We start from the raw sequence: 19,139 nt of genomic DNA, 5'->3' as shown, positions 1-19,139 counted from the left end.
ATAAATATTTTCCCATAATACCAAATCACGAGATTGGGAAGTTGGGGGAGAAGAGGGTATCTTGAAAAAAATTAATGAAAAATAGTCCACAGATAGTTTGGGGAATCACTATGTTAATTTTGAAATAACACCATTATACTGTGATTAATCATAGCGGTCCCAATCCTGCAGATTTTATTCAAGCAAAATTCCCACTGAAACCACTGGGAGTTTGGGCAAAATATTGCATTTACTTGACTCATGATAGTCTTTATATGTACTTAAATAACTTCATACATTTAAAATTATTTCTAAAATTGCAAGAATTTACAAAAAAAGCCAAAAAGTCTTTGTAAGATATTTGCAGTATTCTTAACTCTTACCGGTTAATGCCCAGAATGACTTTCCTACATATTCTTGTGTCAAGACAAAAGACACTAGAGACATTCCACCATTCATAATCCCAACAATGAAGCGTGACACTGCAAAAATTTCATAACTTGGAGAAAATGCTGTGACATACCCAAAAATGACATCAAAGAACAGACCTGAACAAAAGAGAGTATAAAAATCTGATTTATCAGTCTTCAAAAATAGTGTAAATTCAGAAAAGAGAGAAGGAAAGACAGGACTGAATTACTTTCAGTAACTACTATTCTAAAGGTAGTATCTCTGTGGATTCACACACTTGGGGTTACAAACATCTCAGGTAACGTGAGTAGAGCCCTGCAAATTCACGGATATTCGTGGATCATTTTTTGCAAATTGTGGATCAGATGTGGAAGGTCAAGGATTCCATGACTTTCTGGGACCTCCCTGACGTCTGGGACAGGGCTGGAGCAGCTGTCAGCCCTGGGGCTGCGGCTGAACAACTGATTGGCAGCCCTGGGGCTGCGGATACACCTAATAGAGGGAGCGCAGATTGCGGGTGGGATACAAATTTATTCTGGCAGATGTGGATTGGATACAGATCCACATTTTTGTATCTGCGCAGGGATCTAAACATGAGGACTCCAAACTGTTTAGTCTCTATTACCTCATCTCCAAGTCTCACACCTGAGATTTGTAATACCAAGCATGGAGATCTACAAGAGGACACTTACCTTTAGACAATACCATCTTTCAACAATAGACCCTTCAACGGGAAGTATAACTGCAAAATAAATGACCATGACAGAGTTATCCATCGTAATCCAAAGATTAAGTCCAGATCAACTAACCCTACCAGTAAGAACTACTGGTAACTAGATGACCTGACTGGCTGATGGCAATTCAGCTATGGCATAATAATCACATGACTTCAGTGTCCTAAAATATACTTTAAATTAACAAAATGATTTAAGAAAACTACTATCTGCAGGAAATGACAATTACACAACTAAATTTCTTCCTTTAAAACGAAGTACAACCACTGACCCACAATCTTTAGTTTTGAACTTTAGAGCTAAATGGATGCTTCATAAAACAAGGCACTATGAACAAGTTAGAAATCAGAAAATTTAGCACAGAGGGGAAAATGGGCATCACTGTTTTATTTCATAAAAAGGTTAAAAATGCAAAGAGAAACGATAATTTACGAAAATACAACTGTGCCTCAAGAACCTCTTAATGAGAACCCATCTTAATGCCGTCCGGCAAAGGGGCACAGAGGTAGTGCACAGATATTACAGGTAGCTGTCCAAAGTCTGGCATGTACATTCTAGTTCACCAAAAAGAGCCATGTGAGGTCTCTACTAAAAGCTTATATCATTCTGAGCCTCTTACTCATAGTGAGATGTATGTATAGATGATATTTAAGAAGCTGTATATATGTACTGAAAATATGTTTTAAAGTCTGTCACCAGCCAAGCAGGAAAACAGGTTTTCTTCCAGACAGGAGGTAAGATGTGTATCTCTCTGTCGAAATGTAAGTTAAGCATTGTAAGCCAACGCAGTGGAATTCCCATTAACATACAGAGTCAACAGCAAAGGCAGGACACTGAAGAATAAACTACAGGGGGTCATCCTGACTCATACAAACAATGAACTTGGGGAAATATAAGGAGAAAGCAAAAAAGAGACCACTTTATCCTGCACCTAAGTAGTAACTGGGCAGTATGATTACATCCATGAAAATGGGATATCAACCAGGCCTGGTTGAAAACACTGCAAAGGACATATTGGGTGAAATAAACTTCTTTAGAGTAGAAGTTAGCCTATTAAGTTAAATTTAATCTCTACAAATCATGTTACAATGTTGTTTTTTATGTAACCCTTCACTCGCTCTTAAATCTTGATGTGATAATGATAAACTTTTCATTCTTTTCATTATAAATATATCTCAGTTTTATGGTTTTATACAAGTAACTGATCCTGAGTTGAATCAAACAAGTTCATGTGCACCATGCCCCCTTGGGGACAGTAGGCCTGGTATTTCTGTGAGTGTTCAGCGGATAAGGGGCTGGACCCTTCTGGAGAATGCTTTGAAGGGACTCAGGGACTGGGGTACACCTACTGTTAACTTGCTAGGCAAAGTAGGGGTTGGCGTAGCAGACTGGAGAAGTCAGAGAACTGACACCCTGTTAAAGCACAAGCAAGTTTCCCTCTTGCTGGAGGAAAGGAGATAAGGTGACTCACAGCTCTGGGTACTCTGAGAATCAGCACAACAACGTTTTACAATAAGAATACACAAGTTAAGGAAATATAATTAAGTTTCTGGAGAAGGAAGGAACTGAAGAAAAAGCAAGATGGAATTTTAAAACTCATGATAAAAGAACCATGATAAAGAAACTATTGATAAGGTTTCTCTGGAACATATGGAAGCACTATGGTATGTGTATGATCAATCTTGAAAATATATCATCAGGCCAAGACATATGCTTTCCTTATTAATCAAAATGGCTTCAATACTGAGTGAAAAAGGGCAAGAATAATAATGTGTTAGTATTCTTTCCTCAGATAGAGTCCCTGATGCCATGTGGTCTTGTGCTACACAAAGGGGATCTAGGAACTAAAGTAATCTTTTCTAAGAAAAGCAGAAGCAAGCACAGGATTTCAATGGAACTGACTGAGAAATATTATGGGGATGGTAAAATGCTACCTCAGTTGTAAGGATGCAAAGAAGTGTGGCTAAAACTGACTTTCAAAAACCATGAGAAGTGAATTCCAATGGGATGAAACTGTGCTGTTTAGACTACACATTAACATAGTTTGACGTCTTGCCCCAAGAAGTAAAAAGCTTCCACAAAGAATTTGTCTGAGTGCTACTAACTATCTAGAAGTTCTCCTTTACTTTAAGCAGTAGGATTAGTTGTTTGGGATCCAAATGTTCAAATCACATCAGGTCTGGATTTCTTACACACTGAAAATAGTGTCTCTTGAGGAGCCCAAATCACTTTAAAAACATTAGAGGGACAAGGTGAATGAGGCAGTATCTTTCATGGGATCAACTTCTGTTGGTGAGACAGATAAGCTTTCAAACTTACACAGAGCTCTTCTTCAGGTTTAAAATAAGAATGCTTATGACAAAACAGGAAGAAAATATATTGTATTAATGTGCTGGAAAAAGACTTAGCTTTACACATCTGAAATTGATAAGTCTATGTGTTGCAAATTCTACAAGAAATTGCAACATATTTTATCTTCTTTTGATGGAAATAAGCGATGATTTGTGAAAATCCATGTTAGTACAGTTTACTTGGCCAGCATGAACTCCCATATGATAGACCAATGGTTTCCAACCTACAGTGCGCAACCCCCTGGGGGAGGGCATCAAATATTACAAGGGGTCCATGCGGCTTCAGTAATAATAACCACCCACCACCTCCATTACCCTCAGCCCATGAGGGACTGAAAGAGGCAGGGTCACACGAGGCGTGTGGTGGTGGTTGCGCCTGGGAATACTTAGCTTCTTACTCAGGTAAGAGTAACTTATTATTAATTTCCAAAGGGGTAGCCATGTTAGTCTGTATACAGCAAAAACAACGAGTCCTGTAGCAGTTTAAAGACTAACAAAGTCAGACAAAGTGGGTTACAGCCCACGAAAGCTTATGCCTGTAGAAATTAAATTTGTTAGTCTTTAAAGTACTACAGGACTCTCGTTGGTTTTGCTTATTATTAATGTAATTTAGTGTTGTTATTAGTATCATTATATGTGTTTATAGGAGTTATATGTGTTTATGGCCGGTGAGGAGGTAGGTCGGGGGTTGTAGGGCATGTGTTTTACCTAGCGTTAACTAGTGGGGCTTTCACTCAAAAAGGTTGAGAACCACTGTGACAATAATTACTGGAAGGCTGAAGAATGTAAGTCAAGTTGCATTATAGCTGGCTAAGTAGTAGAAAATTCAAATTCCAATAGGAAGGTATCAAACATGAAAAAGTTTAACAATGTGCTGTACAATATAGCCAATTTCATAAAACCTTTTGAACCAGGAAATAGACTGTCAAGTAATACTGAAAAACAAAACAAAAGCAGACAAACAAATTCAAATGCTTTTTTTAAGCCACAGCTGGTGGAAAAACAATATAATCAACACAAAACACAACAAACTTTCTTCAGAAATACTCTTGCCTCAAAAACATTCTTGTTCCCATCAAGGAAATAAACTTTTATTTGAAAAGTATGATGAAATGCATATCTTGTGTAACCCCAATGGAAAAATACTAAATGCTCTTATTCTGACCCTCATTTCCTTCAGGTGCAAACATTCAGATATTATGTTCAATTAGAAAATGTGTAAGAAACAATGGTTTTACTTTAATATTACCTGATATGTACACTTGTTTCCTCCCCAATTTATCAGACAATGGTCCAAAAAATATATTTCCAATAAGCAATCCAGCAAAATACAAGGATGATGCTAGGCTCACTTTATAGGCTTCATGTTTGATTAAGTACCACTGTTGAAAATAAAGGAATCTGTAGTTTAAAAACAGGAATATAGATTCATTGCTTCTTGAAAATATTCAAGAAAACTTAACACTTTTACAATATAGAGAATTTTTAGAGACACTTTTATAATAGAGAATATCTCATGCCATTATTCTGATCTTGCATTATGTTAAACTGAGTTTAAAGCTCAATGACAGATTATGGCCAACAACTTTTTAAATTTACAATCTTCTCTTAAGAAGTTTCATGACAATATATTTCTCATGCTACATTTCAATGTTATATGTTTGAGCAGAATAAAAATGCATAGCAACAAACGGTGATCCATCAACAGCAACACAGTCAAAGTTATTAGAAATAGGAGATATTGAATGTTTAATAGCATGAACTGGAAATTTTCTGACTTGTTTCTGAAGCACAAGATTATAATAAGTATGCTAGTCAAGCCATTTTGACAGCTTCAAACTAAAAGGTAGCAAATAATGTTCATCAGTAACAAAGCAATATAAGATATACTTTACTTTACTATTGTCTTGCCCTGAGCAGTATTTCTCAGACCACCAGAGATTCATGAGGGCCTTTCTGGTAGTCTACAGAATAAAACACTGAAAACCAAACAGAAGGGGATCAAGGGATTGCATGGGAAGGTTGTCTAAGAGGATTATTCTCTTGTGAGAACTTTGAGAACCATTAACCCACATTACACTATTTTGTAAAGGCAGAACAAAAAACTTATTTTTTCTTGCTCTGTACAAAATGAGACTCTTTGTGTGAGATGGTACAGTAATATACAAGCTATACAAAAGCCACTACTGAGATCTCCTGTTAGCAGATAATGTAAGTATGACAGGTTGTGTTAAAGAAGGAGCTAGACTTCCTAACTTAATTTTTTTGTGTGAATTTACTTCAGTTATGTTAATTTAAAAGATACTTTTAAAAGCAAATGAAAACATAAAGCAAAAAAAAAAAAAAATCTAAATACTTGATAGGCCATGATTACTAGTAGGAAGTCAGCCAGACTAAATTCACATTTGGACATTTAATATACACAATTTGGTTACTGATAGAAAATGTTTTTTGAGCAAAAGAACTCCTAACTATAACTGTTAGATGGCCTACACCAGGGGTTCTCAACTTGTGGCTGGTGACACTGGAATTTCACAAAAAAGTTTAGGAGGCTTGTAAACCACCTTCTCTCTTTCTCCCTATATTTTCCTTTCATTTAAAAAACAAACAAACAAACAAACAAACACACACACTTTGGTTTGGTCCCCCTGCCTTGCTGGCTGTTGCCTCACCATTCTCAGCTTTCCCACTGAGGAGAAGATATTTGGATTACAGTGCATGCCTCCTGCACTGTTCCATGGAGCCAAACAGCAAGGCATTCATGGCTACGTCCCTTTCTTATGTCCTCTATGGAATTGCCTGACTTTCCTCTCTGCTAGCCTCTGACCAAAACACACATCAGAATGCTTGTCAGCTACTGCACTACTTCAAAAGGGTGACTGCAGTAGCTGAAAAAGGATTCTGGGGCATATACATAGCTAGTAGAATAATTTAAAGGCCAAACATCCATCTTTCCAAAATAATCCACTGAATTATTTAATCAAAAGTTTACAAAATCAGGTGATTTTCATTAAATGGCAGTGTTATAAACATGAAATCCCATTAAGAATTATACTTGGTGTCAACACAAAAAGCAAAAGCCTCCAAGCCTCAGACCTAGGGACCACCGATTGTTCCCTCAATCTCCGATATTAGGATCAGTTGCTGCCAGTCTAAAGCACTATGCCCTCTCCAATATCAGTTAGAAAGCTGACAAATTAATGATATGGCTGCAGGTGTTTGGAAACAAATGTTTAGAAGCCAGTAGTTTTCAACACAACTGGATAAAACTACAGAAGTGTCTGCTGTTCAAACTTTCAATATTTGTCCAGTATGAGTGGGAAGCATCCATACAGACTTCCTGTTTTGCTGTCCACTATGAGGATGCACTACAAAGGACAAAAAATCTTTGAAGCTTTCCAGTAATACTTACAACTGGGACAGATTGGTATCGCTGTACTGATATTCACACTGATGATGCCAGAGATATGACAGGAAAACACACTGACTTTATGTCTGGGATGGCATACCTAGCCATTGGAACACACTGATCAATTCAAGGAAAAGCTTTTGGCAGCAAAGATGGATGGCAGCAGAACTGAAAACAGGTACTTGGAAGAGGCTGTTAGAGTTATAAACTTTACTAGCTCTTAACTATATTGTATGAAGAAATGGGCACACAACATCAGCAACTCCTCTTCCACACACAAGTTTGTTGGTTTTCACATGGAAGTTTTTAATCTCTTGTCTGAGCTCAGAGACCACCTTTTTTCCCTTGTTTAATTTGGCTTTGCCCTTGCTGAACAATTCACTGATCAGGATTAGATTATTCTGAGACTTTCCAGGAACAGAACATGACATGGTTCCTGAAAATGGGAATTCCAGCATCCTGGAGTGGTGGTTCAGGGGAGAGTGTTCATAATTCCTGGGAGGATGCAACCACCTTATATTTCCCATATTGCTAAATGGAAAGAGAGGAACTGGCTTATAGGTTGCCGTACCAGGCCAAGTTTGACAACCACAGGCCTACATGAAGTGTGCTGGTATATTCAGCCCTGGTCATAGTGATCTGGTGTCCACATACCTAAAATCATTACCACAATTAGCACAAACTGACATTGTAATTGTCAGTCTCAATAGATAGGTCAATCTGAACAGACACGGAAGTGACCTATCCTCTCATTCCTAGATGTGGCCTCTTCAAGTCACAGTGAAGGCAAACTGAAGGGGAGTGTGGGGAAGCATGAGTGTCTTGTGAGATGCATGACATCTGGCAGGATGAGAAAATAAGTATGGAATCCCAAAATGCCATTCTGACACATTCATACTTGAACTGCACTTTAAGAAGACTGAGCAGCTACTGCAAATTCACAATAAAATATTTCATAGCCATCTTCAAAGGATCCACACAATCAAGTCCTAGCATCTTTTGCAAAACCAATTACACTCACATAGTTACTGTTGCTCATGTATATAATATGGAAAATAAATCAAATAGGAAGATCACTAAAAAATATAGATAACCACAACACTAAAAATGGACTGAATAGAGACACTGGATTTATGGCTTATTATAACAATCTAACCCATTAACAACCCTCCCCGCAACTTCCTTTCCTTCCTCTGACTGAAGGGGTGTTAACAGGCCACTTCACCTTGAATGGTCCTTTGAAATATCTGTTAACTACTTATGCTAAACAATCTGTTCCATCTTGTATTTAGCTATGCCACTCTGAGGGCAGGTCTATGCTTAAAACACTGCAGTGGTACAGCTGCAGCACTTCATTCAAGATGTTACTTTGCTGAAGGGAAAGCTTCTCCCCTCAATTCACTTCCCTCACCTGTATAGAGTGTGGGGCTGGTGTGATGGGTATTTGGGGCCACAGTTCTGGTTCAGAGGAATAGGGGACAATAAACAAGCTTTTTTGCTCTTTCCACAGCTTTAGAAGGTTGACATGGTAGATCTGGGTATGTTTCTTCTTGTCAGACTTCATAGTTAACTGGCCCAACTATGCATACTACTTTGTACTAGCTTTGCCATTTGGCAAGTAACTTGGACTTCATGCCTGGGAATAGAAAGAATACCCAATCACCTAACTTAAATACATGCATACTTACTTGCCCCTTTGTTGTAGGCTTGCTCATGGGTCAGTTGAGCACTGAGGAGGTGTTCTTTGGCAAAGGCACTAAGGGCTTCAGGCCTCTCCCAAAGCTTTAGTACATACTGTAGAACATTTTCCATCCTAGGAGCCTGTCCTTCCCAAATCTCTCAGACCAGATAGAGGATCCTCTGGGGTTCTCTCCTTTACAAGAGACCAAACAGGGAAAACTCGATAAATGATTGGGGGACTTCTTGAATAGCAAATAATTGGGAAAGGAGAGATAATCAGCTGATCCCAATACTAGTGGTCCTCCAAAAGAAACTTTTTTAACATCCACTTTGGGGTCTGGATGAATTGTTCAATCAGACCATCCATTTATGGGTGATAGACCAATGTATGTAGGTTTTTATTTTTAGAATATCACATATCGGTTTCAGCAGCTGAGACGTAAAGTTAGTGCCATGAGGGTCTCTTTAGTTACCACTACTTGAGCAAAGATTTTCAGCAGTTCCCCAGCGATAGTCTTTGGATTGGTGTTGCACAGTGGAATTGCCTCAGAATAACGGGTAGCATGATCGACTATTACTAGTATGTGTCTGTATCCCACTGAACTTCTTTCAAAGGGGCCGATGAAAGTCTATCCCGATGCATTCAAAGGGGACATCAACGATGGGGAGGGGGACCAGAGGAGCTTCTGCTCTGCCTTTTGGTCCTATTAGTTGGCATGCAGGACAGGAGTTGCAAAAGGTTTTTAATTTCCTGGTGTATTCTGGGCCAAAAGAAACTATCTAAAATCTGGACCAGGGTTTTCTCATGTCCAAGGTGACCCATGGAGGGGATAGCATGTGCCAGTCGCATGACATTGAATGACCCTTCCCATCAGTCGGTCTTTCTCCCGCCAGTACAATCACTCCACCTGGAGCTCAAATCAGGGGTACTGCTCTGCTTGGTGAAGGTGTATCACTTCCCTGTTGACTTCTAGCAATTGGTCATAAACCTGACTTAAGGTTTCATCCTCCCTCATTTATGAAGTCCATCTCTCTGACTAGGATGTCCCCCTCCTGGAGGGGGAGGTGTCAATATTGCCTTGTGGTTAGAAGGTCCGTTAGGAGGAGCCTCCCTTTGGTTGAATCCCCCCGCTCTTCAGGGTCCAGCTCTTCATCTACAATGGCCAACATTGTTGGCTGTGAGCTCCCATCTCCTCAGGTCTCCTTGATTATTTCCTCTGGGATCTCTGGAGTTGGGTCAAACCCCCTCAATACCTCACAGAACACTTCCAATCCCAACCCAAGATAATGAGGTAGACTAGTGTGGAGGTCAGTTCCACTACAAGGGACTTCATGTTCTCCTCTACAGTCAATTGCAGTTGTGCACTGGGATAGGGTTTATCGTCTCCATGGATGCACTGCAGGAAGACAATCTCCCCGGAAGCTTCAGGGTCTAGGATCAAGGGTCTGCTCACACCCAGAATCTGCTAGGCCCATTACCTCACTTCCATTTATCTGCACAGGGATCATTATCTCTGCGGGCATTTGTTTATGGGTACTGGTTTCCGCCATCCACACCTGTCCAGAACCACATTCTATATGGGGCAGATGTGAAACCAGTGCCCCAGGCACCCACATGAGAAGCACGCCCCTGTAGTTAGCCAAGGAACTGCTGGCCATGGGCCTGATATCTGAGGTTGCCCCTCCTTCAGTGCCCAGCCTGCTCCCCACTTCTGGCTTTCATGCAGGAGCACCTAGAGGGGACCCAAGGGCCTTTGTCTGGGTTGGGGTCTGAGAGGCTAGGTTTTCCTACCAAGGTCCGGGCCAGAGCTTGGCAGCTATCTGGGCCCCTTAGGGGCCACTGCTTCGGAGACCACTCCATCTGCTAGCCAGTTACCCTGGCTGGGCTCTCCCTTGAGTTGAGGGGTCTCTTTGGCCTCAGACAGTTACTCTGTGAGGCAGTTAGACCCATCTCAGCTGCTAAATAGTTCTCCATCAGTTGGACTGCGTTGGTTAGGGATTCTGGCTGGTGTTTAAGTACCCAGTCCCTACCCTGTCAGGAGTATGTGGGCAAACTGTTTCACTAGGATGAGCTCAGCCACCTCGACTCCAGTTCATGTATCTGGCTTTAATCACTTCCAGCAGAAGTACCTTAGTTTCTGGGCGGTGACACAGGGCGCGGCTCTCCGAGGTCTCTCTCCCCCCAGAACCTCTGTTGGAACTTCTCCTCCATGATGTCGAGGTAATTAAGTATGACCACTTTCATCTGGGCACAGTCTCAGAAATATGCAGCATCCAGTTTCCGATATGTGGCCTGCACTGGTCCTGTCAAGCAAGGTGCCAGCAGGATAGCCTATTGGTCAGGTGGCTATAGGGCTGCCATTGCTCCTCATTCAAATGTTCTCAAGAAGGCTTTTGCGTCATCCTCAGGACCCATCTTTGTGAATTTCACAGATGGGACCCCTGGGCTCGGGCTTATAGACTCTGGAGGGGAAGCCTGGGGAGACCCTGAAGGTGCATTAAGACCACAGCCTGTTGGAGCAATCATTGGTGCTGTTCCCATTGTTGTGTCCCTAAGTCACAGACCAATTTGGGTCAGTCAGTCCTCCCTTCTCTCTTGGGGTGGGAAAGTGCCTGCATTCTCCACCAAGTTGTGATGGTCTTCACTTGTGGAAAGCGTTGCCTAGTGGTCAGAGCTTAGGCTTTTCAAAGTGCAGAGGAGGATCTTAGGGGGGTCCAGGCCATCCCACTTCACCAGGCTCCAGCCCAGGGCCCTGTGAGGGCTATCAAAAACCTGACAGCCAGGGGTGCCTTAAGGCTGCCCTCTCTGGACCACCTCTTACCACCCCATGATTGTCCAAAGTTCACTGTCTATAGTGAGGAGATACTCAGGAGATCAGCTCACCTCTTGGCACCTCCTTCTGGCCATGAGTGACATGGCAGCTCCTTCTTTCTCCGGGTGCTGACTACCTCCTCCTGTGGATTGACCCTCCAACAGGTCAGTGCCAAGTCTCTCCCCTGCTTGGGTAGTCCATAAACAAAACAACGGGAATTGACACAAACAAACTGAGTCCATGTGAGAGGTGGAGGGGGGGGAAATGCCTGGTGTATCTGAAGTAGGTCCTCCCTTCCCTTAGAGAGGAAACTTTGGGCAGCTGTTGTAGGGAGAGCTGAGCTCTGTTCTCGAGAGCTGAGAGTTGCAAGTTTGCTCTCTTCCCTGGTCTGCCCCTAAGTGAGCTGCTCTGCTCCCTTTTAATTCCTCCTCCAGTCTGTGCATCTCTTGGAGGTAGGATGGGATGAGGCTGGCTGAGCCCAGAGCAGCTCCTTTCCCCCTTGTGGCATTCCTTCTGGTCACATTTTCAATATCATCCATTCTGCTTTTAAGCTCAGACGGGGATGGACATATTGAAGAACCCACGACAAGTCACAAAATCTGTCACAGAGAGAACCTGAGTCAATGTTGCATCATTTCTCCCTGCATCTAGTCTTTAAACCCTTCCAAACATTATACAGCCAGGTTTAGGGAGAACAAACAGAGGAATAGTTTCTCTAAATCAGCAGTTCCCAGACTTTACTGGTTCACATAACAATTCTTAAAAAATTGTGAAGTGAATGGATGAGACATCACACTCATGTACCAAAGTTTGAAAACCACTGGCCTAGATAACATTCCTTAGCAAGTTCACTGAAAATTGCCCGTGACAATCAATCAGCATAACTCCTGCAGTTTCCTTTAGAAGCCAGGCAACCCTCTCAAAAAAGAGTTTTGATGCAGACAGGGATGCAGACAGGGGTGATGAGGACCCAGGAGGGAACACAAAGAACACCAAGCCTTATGCAAGAATGCCACAAAACACATAAAACTAGAGGGCAAAGCACTACGTCCAGTCCCCAGGATGCAAACCTTGGTCCAGTTCATCTCCATCCCTCAAGATGGCATGATATTTTGGGAAATTCAGAAGAGTCGTGTGAGCTTATTTTTCAGAATAATTGTAATCTTCCTATAGGGAGGACATGATGCAGCTATAGTTAAGATTTACTACACTGAACAGTATAAAAAAAGAACAAAAAAATCATTCCAACTCATTCCTGAGTGATAAGTATTCTTGAGAAGCTGAATTCATTCTCAGCAGGAAACTGACTGTACAATGAGTTGATGTAAGATTTCAAATATGTAATTAAATGGTGTAAGCTACAGTAAGTTGTCCTCTTTAGTGAAGGGCTCAAAAAGATTTGGGGTGAAAAAAAACCCCACTAAAAATCATGAAATTAAGACCAAAGAGAATTTAAGACAAAGCATCTCACTCAGAAGAATATTGAACTTACGTTCTGTAAAGCCAAAGATAACAGTATCCATAATTTGAACCATAGTTTCTCAACCTGTGGTATGTGTACCCCTGGGGGTACACGAGACAGGCAGGGGGTACCTGGGGAAAACCAGAGTGAAGGGGAGGCGGGTGGCAGCCGCCAGCTCTTGAGGGAGGCAGGAAGCAGCCCCCTGCTTCCCGCTGGGTCCCAGCTCCCAGATCTGACTAGATCGGACATCTGTCATACCACGCATGGCCTTATATGCTCAGCCCTTCTTCCAACATATGGCTCACATTAGTCTATAAATATAAAATCCTGTGGAAAATTGAGTGTTGGAGTACTCATTAAAATTCTCAGAAGTCAGGGGGTACTTGCTACTAAACAGGTTGAGAAACACTGATTTGAACCATTAGACATGTTTATAGATTGAAGAAACTGAAAGAAATAGTAATAAAGCAGAAAAATGTCAGTTCTGATAAGTATAAAGGTTAGATGCCTGGCCCAAGTGACATTTTTATCTTCATCAATTCCTATGTGCTCAGGTACAGAAGAATTTGTGCAAGCAACATATTCAACTAAGTCTTCTTCAGGCTTCACAAGAGAGAATCCTGCACTGATGATAAAGGAATAAACCAGAAATACAGAAAAGAATCATTAAGCAATGATAGAGCACAAAATACTTGCCTCAGTTGCTATAGATGTGAAGTTATCTGCAAATCGGACACGTGTGGCAAGCTCCTTTGTGCTAGTAGGAATTTTTCCTTGGTCAATATGATACTCTGGCACAGCCCCCACTAGTACAATAAGCATAGACTGACAGGCCACATATACCTTAAAAGAAGAGACACAATTGTTTAGAATAAACATTGACATGTTGTTTTTCAGAAATATTTTAACCTCTTCACTGAACAAATATTTAAAACTTGAGATACAATAGTTCTGCTAATTACAAATCACAATGTATTGACTTTGAGTCCCTAGACATGAATTCACAGGTCAGGGCATTCTTAAGGGACAGCAATCATATCATAGATAAGATTTGCAATGTTTCTATTAAAATTTTTATTTTGCTACCCTCCCTCAAATTTCAAAATTCTTTTAACATATTTTTTGCTGCTTTGTAATAAGAAAACAGAAGGGAAATTAAAAATTACTTTACTAGGGACCTCTAGCTGATCTAGCACTGAAGCCAAAATTTAATTCAATTAAAGTCTGTTTTCAAGAGTTATTAACATTCTATTTAGCAACATCACTAGGAAATATCAACTCCAGCAACAAATCAGTACAGCAAAACAACAGAGTTAGAAACCTGTTTTCTCTAGCACTTTTCCTTGCAGAGATTGAACTTGATCACTAGGGAGGCTAGACAGTAGAAAAAGGAAGTTTCCATCAAAAGGCTCATAATGATGCTCTCCCTTCCTGCAAGCCTCAGGCGGTCCACAGTAAGTTCGAATGCCTTGTACAAGAAGTGAAACCTTAATTCTGTGTTTCTAATATTTAATTTTTTTATTTAAACCAACATTCTTGAAAATTAGTATACCCCCAAAACATAACCAGTTATTGATGCTGTATTGTCAATGGAAGGAACTCAACTCTGAAACTAACTTCTCCCAACAGGGCCCAATATATCTAGTTTTGCAGCTTGATTAAGGGATTGAATCCATTTGTATTTGGATCAGTCAACTTTGTTGTTGTGGCTGACAACGTGTTTACATGCCTACTTGTAAATGGGACAGACGCAATTCAGAAATTTAAAAAAAATATGGTGTACTCAGGAATGTAACAAAATTATACAATTTTTCCTAAGGTTTGAGATTTTAACAAACCAAGTAATAGAAGTTTTCAATTAAAAGGTCTCATTTAAAGGAATATTTAAGATACACTATTCAGAGAAAATTTTTTTTTAATATTACCTCTGAAGTTTCAAAGTATTTATATTTCACCTTTGTGGGTTTTTTATTTGGCACTTTTTTTAAAAAACAGTTTGTATATGAATCATGCCCAACTTCCTCAAAAATGGGTACCTAAAGCTAGGCTTTTAAGTCAATAATCAGATCAATGGAAGTTACCGAGAGTCCAGATCATCTGAAAAACCAAATGAGCTAGAGACAGCTGCCTTGGCATCAGCCCACAAGACTTAGGGGCAGAACAAAACACTTATGTGATTCTTGAGCCAAAGACTATCAGTCCTGAAGCAGTTACAAAAGAACTATAAGTGAGGAAACTAGCACAGAAGAAATACTACAATAAGCACGCCAAACAGTTCAACTGCAAGTGCAAGAGAAGGTTAGATTTCAAATAAAAAACACCCAGAGACCTGTGAAAGTAACAGCTATACTATCTGGACCAAGGTCATAAATCATCTACCTCCCTTGAAGTGCCTTTCTACTGGAAGAACTGCAAGTCATCTAACTAACATCATGAAAGCCACTAACTCTTATCTCTTGATGAAATCTAGAAAAATGACAGTGTTTTTCTGATGAGAAAAGTTAACATATGCCCCCAAATACCCACTACATCTCTGACAATGAAAAACACAAGGAGCAGCAAACATAGGCTCCATATAGAAGCTCCATCTCAGCAACTAGCACATCACTGCAGAAGAAATTCTGAACAAGAAGTGGCTACGTGATCAAAAAAGACACTGATGGCTTGTTTTCTTTGCATTTGATTTTTTTTAAAAGGGAAGATTTAGAAACAGTAAACTCTAATACTTGGATCCATCACATGTGAGTGGGGCCATGAAATATCAGCCACTTTCCAACACCATCCAAACTTTTTTGTTACACTGTGGCTACAAAGCAATCTTCCTGGGGTGAATCTTGAAAGACCAGTTGTAAACTTCAGCTACAACAAAATGTGGCAATTACTCCCCACAACAATTCCTACAGGGTAGTTAAGTACTATCCCAATTTTACAATAGGGAAAATGAGATATAAAGAGGTTAAGAGACTTGCCCAAAGTCATACAGCAGGTCACTGACAGATACAAGAAGAGAACACAGCAGTTCCTGATTTCCAGCACAGTGGCTCAATCTACTAACCTATAGAGCTTCTGATCAGAGGGTGGAGGCATCTCACACTGGACTGCATCAACATATTCACAGGTTCAAAAAACAACTAAAACATAAAACTTACTACCAAAGATTACTTGTATACTGGCTCATGCACATCCAGGCTTCCATCTTATATTAAAAAAACAGATGTAAATTTTGCCACCCTGGCACTCCAAAGTGCAAGGAAACTTCAGTAGATACACAACAAATGACATCATTTGTTTAAAAGGATAAGTACTGGTTTGCACTATAGGTAGGGCCCTACCAATTTCTCAGACATGAAAAACATGTCACAGACCGTGAAATTGGCCCTTTCCCATGAAATCTGTCTCCCCCATGCTGCTCGGAGCACCCCAGCCAGAGGCCCCTAGCTGCTAGTCCTGGCTGGATTAGGGCGCACGCTCCCAGCAAGATGAAGGAATTTGGAAGCCTCCTTTAGATACAGAAGCCTCCAGGGCTGCAGCCGAGTGCAATGGGGGAAGCACTGGAGATGGGATCAATCTCACCCATGCTGCTTAGGAGTGCCCCAGCCCAGCCAGAACTAGCAGCTAGAGGCCCCTGACTAGGGTGCTGAGGAGCACAAGAGACATCAGAAGCCTTTTCTGACTGCAGAAGTCTTTTGATTACCCAGCCTGGAGCTTCCTGCACAGGGGGAAGTACCAGAGGTGGGTTCAATCTCCCCAGTGCTGCTAGGAGCACCTCACTAGAGGGCCCTTAGCTGCTAGTCCCAATCAGACTGCAGCACTCCCAGCAGCACAGGGGAGATCAGATTCACCTCCGTTGGGCTACCAACCCTAACAACACTTTTGTGATCCCTCCCTAACCTCATTTTGGGTCAGTGTTACATCACCTTGAAATTTCAGATGAAAATATCTGAAACCATGAAACTGACCAATTTTCAAATCCTATGGCCATGAAATTGACTAGAATGGAAGATGAATTTAGTAGGGCCCTAAATCTAGGGGACTCATGAACAAGGACCATCTTAATTTAATATGAAATAACCTTTTTGCCCCAAACATATAAAACTATTCTAACAGAAATGTCATTTAAACACCTGTTTTACAGTACAGTATCCAAAATATTTCTTTTGTAAGCACTGTGTATTATGATAGGCTGGACTCTGAGCTAATCATGTGAGAGAGGAAGGGAGATCATCTGTTTGTCTGTTATTCCAAACGTGGGAGGAGGTTACAAAGTGAGGCTGGCGTTGGGAATCCGGGATTACAGCAGGGCTCCGTGGCCAATAATCCAGAAGGAAACCGAGCCTCGCGGCTGCTAGGGGAAATCACCCTCAAAACCAGGATTCCCTCCTCGGCCAGCCCTGGTGAGTCACGCCTAGGTCCCCTCCGGGTTCGGCTCGGCTGTGAGGGCCAGTAAAGTCACCCGCACTCACGGAAGCAGGATACGCGATGCAGGGTGTCGCGCGAAGCCACGCACACTCCACTTTGAAACCGCCCCCTTGAAGCGTGCGCGAGGCAGCCAAGCATGAAGCCAGACGGGTTTAGTGAGAAATTAAAACACGCAGTCCGGGGTGGCGCGGATGGACACATTTGCTGGAGCTGAGGGAAGGCCAAAAACCCCCCAGCAGGAAGCGCCTTCAGGTTCTCCCCCATGTCACTCACTCTCTCACACACACACCCCACGGCACCCACTCGCCACGCCCCTCATACCATTAAAAACCCTCCCCAGCCCTAGCCCCAACGTGGCGCATCTGGCTCCCTGCCCCAGCCTCCACCCCCAAGCAAAAACGGCGCCTCCTGCCGCCACCGCCGGTCCCGCCCAGCCAACGAGGAGGGCGCTGGGCAGGGGTTCGTTGGGGAACTTCGCCGACCACAGTAGGCTGGGCTGAGCGGTCAGCGCGTCCCCCTCCCACCTGCAGCAGCACCAGGAAGGCGGTGAGGCGCTTCTGGCTCCGGCCGAACTCCCCCACTAAGCCGAACGCCTCGTCCAGCTCCATGGCTCCGCCACATCCCCGCCAGCCAACACCAGGCACGAGTGGGGCCGGGGGGCGGGCGCCCTCTGGCGGCAGGAAAAGCCTCAGCTGCGCTCGCTGGGAAGGAGGAGGCCGCGCGTGGCAGCCGGGAGCGGAGCCCGCCCCGCACGAATAGCCGTGAGGGAGACGAGCGCGGCCTACCGCGCCTGTAACGGTCTCACTCCGTCTCCTCCCCGCCCCCGCCTACTACTTGGCTGAGGAGGAGGAGGCGGTGGTTTCAGAGCACCGCCCCCTCCCTCCCTCGTGTGGGCGGAGACTCGGCGAGAGGAGGACGCGGGTTAGCGCGGAGCCTGCGGCTGCAGAGAAGTGAGTAGGCTCCCGGAAAGAGCGCATAGCGGCGGCTGCGGCGCGGGTGTCTCGCACCGTCAGGCGTGAGGGAAGCTTAGAAAGTTAAACAGGCGGAAGGCCATAGCGGAGCGGGACCGGCCCGGAAGAGGCGCTGAAGGCTTCGCTGCCTCTGCACTGCGTCCACATCACGCTAAGCTCGGACTCAGGGTTCCACAGTTGGGGCTTCTCCACACCTGAGTCAAGCCCTGCTGCTTCGCCGTGTTAGATGCAGCCCCACTGCCACTGTGCTGTAGGACTCCCCCGAAAGTATCCCAGCCACCAACTTTCTTAGTCCTCTGCATAGTCAGGTAGGGTGTATAGTAACAGGTTTTCCCACACCACCCCGCACAAAGGACTAGAGTGGCCACATTTTTGGAGGGCATGAACAAGTCTGGGGTATGGATGGTTGGATCTGGACCTGCATAATGTAGGGTAGAGGCAGGAACTGTAGGTTGGGACCCTGGGTTCAACAGTTCTTAACCTGAGGTCACAAACTAGTGTAGACCCTCATGCCTGAGGCTAATGAATCCAGTGTCTGTTAACTCCCATTCAGCTAATCCTGGGCATACATTGCAGTGTAACCATATGCTTTGAGGCCCACTAGGAACCAATACAGCAACTTTTCATGGAGCTCAGATACTACATCATTGGCTGCCACTATAAACCCATAGCAAATTTAAAGGAACTAGCCAAATGACACCCAGCATGCTGAAAATCACATTGTTCCTCCAGAATTAGAATTAAATTCCATGGGTGATGTAGTCTTAGCTTCATTTCTTTTCATGATGGTATTCTTTCCCCACTTCTGAAAAGACAGAGTTGACAGTTGGCCCACTTTCAGCAGGTGATCTTGAATGAGATTTTAGTCCATTTTCACAGCACAACAAAAATGCCCTAGCCTCATAAAATT

At 42.8% G+C, this 19,139-nt stretch overlaps 1 protein-coding gene across 8 annotated transcripts in view; it reads right to left on the bottom strand.

The window, feature by feature from the left end:
- The window catches only part of LOC137156040 (solute carrier family 22 member 15-like), a 65,842-nt gene extending 47,345 nt beyond the window's left edge, over window positions 1–18,497 (bottom strand). For 6 of the 8 annotated variants that reach the window (XR_010920653.1, XR_010920654.1, XM_067552593.1 and 3 more), the window contains exons 1-4: window positions 17,783–18,497; window positions 13,536–13,682; window positions 4,725–4,857; window positions 363–527 (exon numbers count right to left, since the gene is read on the bottom strand). Coding sequence is in view for 6 of the 8 variants with exons in the window: in XM_067552593.1 (XP_067408694.1) it covers window positions 363–527; window positions 4,725–4,857; window positions 13,536–13,682; window positions 17,783–17,866 (529 nt within the window). In the remaining 2 variants the exon portion in view is untranslated. Of the gene's footprint in view, window positions 1–362; window positions 528–4,724; window positions 4,858–8,572; window positions 8,754–13,535; window positions 13,683–17,782 lie in introns of those variants that run through there. The other 2 variants (XM_067552594.1, XM_067552597.1) reach the window with 2 other exon arrangements.
- Window positions 18,498–19,139: the final 642 nt, after the last annotated feature.

The sequence above is a fragment of the Emydura macquarii genome, unplaced genomic scaffold, assembly GCF_026122565.2.
Source record: "Emydura macquarii macquarii isolate MOO-44397 ecotype Brisbane River unplaced genomic scaffold, CSIRO-AGI_Emac_v2 contig_1390, whole genome shotgun sequence".
NCBI lineage: Eukaryota > Metazoa > Chordata > Testudines > Chelidae > Emydura > Emydura macquarii.
This window is presented reverse-complemented; position numbering and strand designations above follow the sequence as displayed.